The sequence below is a fragment of the Nicotiana tabacum genome, chromosome 8 (genome assembly GCF_000715075.1).
Source record: "Nicotiana tabacum cultivar K326 chromosome 8, ASM71507v2, whole genome shotgun sequence".
Lineage (NCBI taxonomy): Eukaryota > Viridiplantae > Streptophyta > Magnoliopsida > Solanales > Solanaceae > Nicotiana > Nicotiana tabacum.
The window spans coordinates 16,081,213-16,088,966 of NC_134087.1; the positions used below are offsets into that span (position 1 = coordinate 16,081,213).

General features: G+C 35.9%; 1 protein-coding gene across 1 annotated transcript; it reads right to left on the bottom strand.

Moving 5' to 3' along the window:
* Positions 1–2,150: 2,150 nt before the first annotated feature.
* On the bottom strand, positions 2,151–7,329 carry LOC107787438 (aspartyl protease APCB1). Its single transcript, XM_016609008.2, has 9 exons — positions 6,556–7,329; positions 5,469–5,586; positions 4,834–5,063; positions 4,515–4,751; positions 3,900–4,053; positions 3,719–3,804; positions 3,184–3,298; positions 3,001–3,073; positions 2,151–2,494 (listed from the first exon to the last, which is right to left on the bottom strand). The coding sequence occupies exons 1-9, from the start codon at positions 7,131–7,133 to the stop codon at positions 2,382–2,384; spliced, it is 1,704 nt and encodes a 567-aa protein (XP_016464494.1). The 5' UTR covers positions 7,134–7,329; the 3' UTR covers positions 2,151–2,381.
* Between the last annotated feature and the right edge of the window lie 425 nt (positions 7,330–7,754).

The following is a 7,754-nucleotide window of genomic DNA, read 5'->3' on the forward strand; positions in this document are numbered from 1 at the left end:
TACTAGTGTTCTTCCTGAAGTTTTCTTTACTTGTGATGATACCTTCAGGGTTATATAGAAATTGAAGTACGACATTGGGTTTTCAACTGGAGGCTTCAAAAATCTTCAGTGTTGACTGTTGAGTATACTCTTGGCAAAGCTGGCAGAATACTTAGATGTGCCTTTCTTGCACTTGATGTTTCATATACCGTCGCTACTTAGATGCAATTGCTCATGAACAATGGAGTTACCTTCTCCTTGTTAGTCTTAGTTGCAAAAATGGCCTTCATGGATAGCTGCTAGATCTAAAATTCTTTAGCAAATGTCGAAGCAAGGTCCTTGGTTTTTAAAACTAGAACCTCTACCTCTCACGCACTTCGATTCTCAATCTCTACGACTACTAGTTAACAGTCATAAGCATGAAATCTTGAGCATATAGCGGAATCTGGAGAAAGCGCGACTTACATGTTTGATTGAAGTTGATGAGGAACGACTTCTCTGAGAACATGATTAGGCCAAAAGGGAAAAACTAAAAAGTAAAGTGAGAGAACAGAGTTGATACACAAGTTTTGCCTGTCTTATACTCAAAGTTGACTGAAGTTTCCTACTACAACAACAACCCAGTATAATTCCACTTAGTGGGGTCTGGGGAGGGTAGTGTGTACGCAGACCTTACCCCTACCCTGGGTAGAGAGGCTGTTTCCAAATAGACCCCCGACATTCTTCCCTCCAAGAACTTCCCGCCTAACTCACAACCTCTTGGTTGGAAGTGAAGTTTCCTACTACAATTTAGCAATTTTATCTAGAAAGATGGTGTCCGAATCAACTTACCTGCACTTCAATTATTTCACGAGATATTTGCTACATTCAACTAGTATAAGTACCAAGTAATTCTAATATGAAGGTTCAAATCAGTAGGAAACAATCACCCTGTGTGTTTGTCGATGTTGGAATTTGAATCATAATTTTCCTTCATTTCACCAACCGCTAGGCCATATCCTTTGGTGCTTATAGAAGATATTTGGCTAAGCTTATAAGCTGGTTAAACTGACTTATAAGCACATTTTGACTTATCTACGCGTTTGATAAATATCCAAAGTGCTTATAAGTCAAGTGCTTTATAAGCTAAAATTAGTCATAAGTTGATCACCTCCAACTTATGGCTTTTTAGCATATAAGCACTTTAGTTTGACCAAGGCTTTTACTAGTTTATCCTTAATAATATTTTTTGATTCACAAAATATTTTTCCCAAAATAAATTTTCTAACTTTCTCTTCATTCCATATTCGTTGTTCATCCTTTTCTTTATAAAGAAACTTTTTAATTTGCAATCTTTTGTAAAATTTGTAAGAGTATTTTAGTCATTTTAACAAAATAACAGCTTATCAGCGTCTTTCCACCAAACACACCAACTGCTTATTATCAGTTTAGTACGTCTATCCAAACACGTACATACTTATTTAAAAGATCAGTTTCAGCATTTAAAAATGTTTTTAAGCACTTCAAGCTTATCAGCTATTTACAAATCAGCTAATCCAAACAGGCTCATAATATTGGAAATTCAATTTTTGCTTAACTTGACACAAAGTTGATTGAAGTTTTAAGTGAAATAGCACGGGCTAGCCAATTTTCGAACTGGTCATTCAAAAATAACCAGCGTTTGCCAAGTCATTGAAAAATAGCCACTATTTTACTGCAACAGAGACCGGTCCAGCATAATATACTGGAGTTCAGTGCACCTTTTGTATAAACATTCAGCATATTATACTGGACCGTTATACTTTGCTGGCTCCAGTATAATATACTGGAGTTCTAGTATACTTTGTTGGAACTCCAGTATAATCCAGTATATTATGCTGGAGTAATTTCCGGATTTTGAACAGTGTTTTCGTTCAGATTTATCTTTTACATAAAAAGTGGCTAAATTTGAATAACTTTTGAAACTATGACTATTTTTGAATGACTACTTGTAAATCTAACTATTTTTGAATTTCTCCCAAGTTTTAAGCACATTACCCACGGCCCCCTCTTAGAATCCCAGCCAAAAAAGGGAATAAATGAAAATACATCCATTTTGTTCTAGTGGAGCCGTCTGAAGATGTTAACGTGGTTGATTAATTATTGATTGCTCATATATTCTATTTAACGTTCACTTTTTTGTAGGAATATTCACGTTTTGATTAGCATTGCATTGGATCAAAAAGAGAAAAGTAAAGCATCAAACTGTGGTACAGAAAATTAGATATACACACTAGGACCATAGCTACATGAGAAAGCAGAATCGTTCTATACAGGCTCTTCCCCTAGCTAAAAGGTTATAACTTCCAATCACCAAACATATCTAACAGGAAGAATAAGAGTATGTGATCACTGTAGAAATGGAGTTATAGTGGTGTCCTGTGTCAAAAGAAAGGAAGATTCAAAAGTTTCTGGGGCCGTTCACAATTTGATCTTATCCATCCAATCTTCTCGTTAACATTGTCATATACGAACAACTGGCCACGTAGTGAAATATCTGCAAGGGATGACAGAAGTAACAGATTGTTTACTTCAGAAGAATCAAATAATGACTATAGTTGAACTCAAACCAGAACACACAAATTTCCTATGTTCAGAGCCAGTGGCGGATCTAGAGTGTTGTTATTGGGTTTGCATAGACCCTATAGTTCTATTGAGAAATCCTCTAAATATTTATAAATATATAATTGTGAACCCAGTTATTATTGTATATTAATTTGAAATTACGGTAGGAACCCATAAACTTTAAATTCCGGATCCGCCTCTGTTCAGAGCTTATGGACTGTTGTGATCTGATTCATTGTTTGTGCTACTATGAAGAGAACCTATAAACTAACAAGTGAAGAGAAATAGGTCTCCATCTGAACACTTAAATGGCTCAAATCCAGAATAGTCCATTAGAACACTCACACACCAACCTCAACTGACTAACAAGTTACTTCTGAACATCTCTATTCAGTTTAATAGATCTATTATATAATCTGTCGTTTTTGGAAACAGTACCTCCAAGTATGAAACCGGAACCATCATGAATGTTGCTTCCGTCAAGGATACCTAAACACACATTACCCTTTTCCTGCAGCAGAATAATTCAACATTGTTGGTTGAGAGAAAAAGCAAAAGAGGAAGGGGCAGGGGAGGGGACGAAAAAGTGCCATTGACCAAGAAAAGCAAGGGATTACTCACACTTATAGTCAAATACCCCTCTGCAGGAATCGAGAGCTTTGTGGACGCTATACGCCACTTGCTTCCAAATTGAAGGTTTAGAGGTTTGAATAATTGCCTTACCTCTGTAATAGATCTGCAAGCGTAGTATGAAAAGAATAATTATATTAGCAAGGAGTCATCAAAAAGGAGAAAAGGGGATGGAGAAAAAAGTAAATTTAATCAACATTCCCGAGAACAAAGAAGGCTAGGCAGATTGAGGCTGGCTTGTAAATGCAACTCTGGCTTCAGGTTCACTTAGAAGAAATGTCAGAAATGAGAAAACTATATGGCATATGCCAAAAAGTGAAGCGATAAGTTTCATGCTGATTTGAGAATCTCTAGATTGATATTATTTCCTCTATCACTATGCTATCACTTGAAATCAAATTTCTTGAAAGCAGTAACAGCCAGCACAGATACACACCAGAGGAAAGCGCTATCAAAAACTACAACTTCAAACTTTAATTGTTAACTCCTGCAACCAATCACTTATATATATATTGAACTGTTATACCTTACTGGGAATTTAGCTCGCCAGCAAATGGGTAATGTCGTGTCTGATGCATCCTTGATAAGATCTTCACTGGAAATCTCTTCAAGCTGCAATTATCGTGAAAAAGGAGCAAATAGTTGGTGAATAATCATCAAAGAAATGTACGATCTTCTGAATGAATTGAGTAATCACTCTGACTTACCATGGAAATTAAAGCTTTATATGCTTGATTTGTGAAATATGTGTAAGTACTGCCACTGTCAAACACTACAGTTCCTTTTCCATCTCTCGCTTTGCCTAATTGGAGTTCTTTGCTTCCATAGTTCATTTTCATCAATTCTGCTTGATAAAAATTTCTGAACATGAAAGGATGAGGCCTAATAAGGACCTGACAATATACCATTACTCAGGACGCATACAGGGGTAAAAACTATCAGAACCTATGGAAACTGAAGAAATCGGTGAGGAAAATGGAGACAAGTAAAATGATAGAAATATGATATGGAAATAACTCTGTTACTTTTTTTTTAAACCTTTTGGTTTCACTCTTATAGTTTAGACATTGGTAAGCATCTCTTGTTAAAGCACAAGAGTCTGGCACAACAATTGTACAAAAAGAGCAGTTCACAACCTTTAAAGCTTATATAAAAAAGAACCAGACATATAAGATGGCAATCTTATATATGACCCAAAAAAGCAAGAAATGAAAAACAAGGCACAACTCAAATACCAAAAAGCAGGGCCATGATTATAAGCAAGACAAAGGAGGAGTAAATAAAATAGAAAGAAAATAGGCAACCCCAAATGCTATACTCACGAAAAAGGGGAATTTAGCATAGGGACCCATGACACCCGCCAATGTGGGACAAAATCATTGCCTAAGAACAAGTAGCCCCCATTTGTATCAGCGCCAAGACAATGTCCAATAACATTGTTGATGAACCCATGGTTTGCTAGCTGAGAAGGTAAACTGATTGGAGCTCTGCTAAGTCCAAGGATCCCATCAGTGTTTGCTAGTGTGTTGAGAAGTGTGCCTTGCTGATCATATGCACAGCTGAAAAATGATAAGCCAAAACTTACAACCTTATAAAAAAAGTAGTAAGGCCACAAAGTAAAGGCTAAAGGATTAACTTTACCCGAAAACAACATCTGACTTGATTCCTGTCCCATTTGCAAGCACCAATTGAAGTGTATCTTTTGCAAGAACCCCAACAGAAGAGCTGTGGTCAGCGTATTCTATCTCATAATCACATTGATGGCAGTTATCACAATACTTGGACCTGAGATTCTCTTGAACCTCAACACAATAGGGGTTTTTTGGAGGTATCATATTGACATTTCTGGGCTTGTACAATGGGTGGGCTCCCTGGGAAAGCTTCTTATGTTAGAAACTAGTATAGAATAACAAGCTTGAAAATAAAGAGCAGACTTTCTAACTACACTTTGGCAACTGAAGTGGTGGACAAAGTGTGATTGAGAGGCCCAACACCTCACCTACCACTACATAAATTACAAAAACGTTAGACCCTTTCTCACTAGAATTTGAATATCTTAAAACTTAGACCAAAATTCATCTGGTTATTTGGAAAAAGAAGGGGGTGGTCATCATTAGAACAATAAAAATTGCAGTGTGGCTGACTAATTTGTTGGTATAAGGAATGTCCATATCTCCCTATCAAGTAGTGTCCATAGCAAGCACGTTCTTGTTATGCATGATAGTAGGAACAAGAAGAAGCAGCTAGTAACAACAATAGCAAGGTCTAGGCATCACCTTGGCACAGCTAGTGCATGGAGCATCACATTGGATCCACATCAAGTCACTTCCCGTATCGATATCAACAAAATAAGGCTTAGGAGGATTCCCCACAAGCATATATGTGTAGTACAACCTATATAGGAAATGATGTTAAAATCAACTTGTGTTCCAGTTGAACAAGTCCTGACCCAATTATGGTTTACAGCAACAATATATCACTCAGAGTGCACTGGACATTTCAAAGAGGAAGAGTAAGGAAAACTACTAATCAAAACTTGGTTATTTTATTAGAGCGACCCAACATCTTGAGATGAAAATTTTGTAGGCAACTTGGGAAGTCAAGTTATCAGTCTGTTCTCCTTGGCACGCAACAGTTGAGCAAGTTAAAAAAGGTTTAGCCTTTAGACTGTGAAGTGTCATATCAATATAAAGCTGACCTTCATGGATTAATCTGCACAGTTTGTTTAATTTCAAACTAAGGTGCTTATCTTCTCTAGTTACTGCGTAGCTGGAATGACTAACTGAGTGTAGCTAAAAGCAACCAAAACCACTGCATTTTGCAGTTACGATAAATAAGTATCATAAAAGGTGAGCTTTCATGTAACAATGGACAGAAGAAACTTTAGATAGTAACAATACTAATTAATAAGTTCATTGGCTGTTATGAAGTCCATTTCTTCATTGGAGATTCACAATATTTGAATCCTTTATAGGTAAAGGGTTGCTGTTCTATCAGGTGAAATGAAGATACATGTGAATGCAAATGAAATCAGCAGTTGCTTTTTCAAATGTCTGGTAATTCTCTACATGGAATCTCCCTTCTATGCAATTCTCCCAGATATAATTCTGCCAGTAAACCCTTTAACTCTTTGACTTGTTCACAAATTATCATAGAATTGACAACAAGCTAAATATAGTCAAATTGTGTGATGTTCCTCTAAATATGTAAAGGACCAGGGCAATGGATATCAAGAATTCACATAACGCACCCCCAATTAGTTTGAGATTGAGGAATAGTCAATGATTTCAGAAATTATCATGAAATAAAATACAGGAACAAGTTAAAAGCAGTATCAAATATACTTCAATCAGACGAACCTACCCATCCGAATGAATATTACCCTTGACAGGAAAATTAGCAGAAGAGTCTAATTTAGTAGCAGCAGACACAGACTTAGCCATTTGTTGATCATTGACCAGCTCCATAACAATATCAGGTTTAAAATCCACAAACCTCCCAAGTTTAAACTCAACATCTGTCCTTGAATTCCAAATACTAGCACGCTTAGGATACAAAGGAAGAATAAAAGAACTATTGGAACTATTTTGATCATCACGGTCCACATCTCTTAATTCAAAAAGGGTCTCTTGTGAAAGTGAAGACCAGAATGATAAAGCAATTATAGAAATACCCAAAAGTCCAAGAACGATTCTTGGGCGAAAAAGGAACGATCTTTGTAAAGAAACATGAAAAAAGCCAGTGTTTGAATCTTGTTGTGGAACTGAAGATTGACTTTGTTGTGGTGGTTCTCGTTGTTGTTGTTGGTGGTGGTGTTGGGGTGGTGAATCAGAGAGTGTAAATGCAGTTATGGTTTTGCCTAAAGAAGGATTATCAAGAGGTGGTAGTGTGATTATTACTACCCCTTTTACAGGAGGAGAGTCATTGGTTGTGTCCTCCATTTTTTTGTATTGTCTCAGAATTGGCTGAATTGCTCTGCTGCTTGATTTCTATATTGAAAGCAAAGTCAATGGCATTGAATAGAATAATGTAGTAATGATAGGTGAAACAGTTGAAGATTAGAAGATACCGAGTACTTTCTCGGAATATGACTTTGAATTGAATCAGACTCGGTTTGAGTGACACTAGTATGCACCAATCCCTAACACTTATCAAATGGAGTTTAATATATAGTCATTTTTTGGTAAAAGGTTTTTTTAATCAAAAAGGGAAAAATTCCTTTATTTATGAATGAATATTGTTTTTTTCATAATTATTTTAATTTTTAATTGGGGGCAAAGGGCCAAAAATATTATTAGACTATGGGAATGGAACAATTTTTTCATTGTTAAATAAAATATCTCGTTCACACCCTTACCGTATTTCGATTTTGCCCTTATGAGCTGACAAGAGTAGTTAAAGAGCAAATATAGATCATTTGTATAGTTCAAGAATAAATTCGACTATTTATTCTAGTTAAAATTTTGATAGCAAAGGTTAACAACTTATTTATTTTAAATAAATATCATTTAAAAAAATTATATATTCTATATACCTTTTAATGTTTATAGCAAAATATCTAA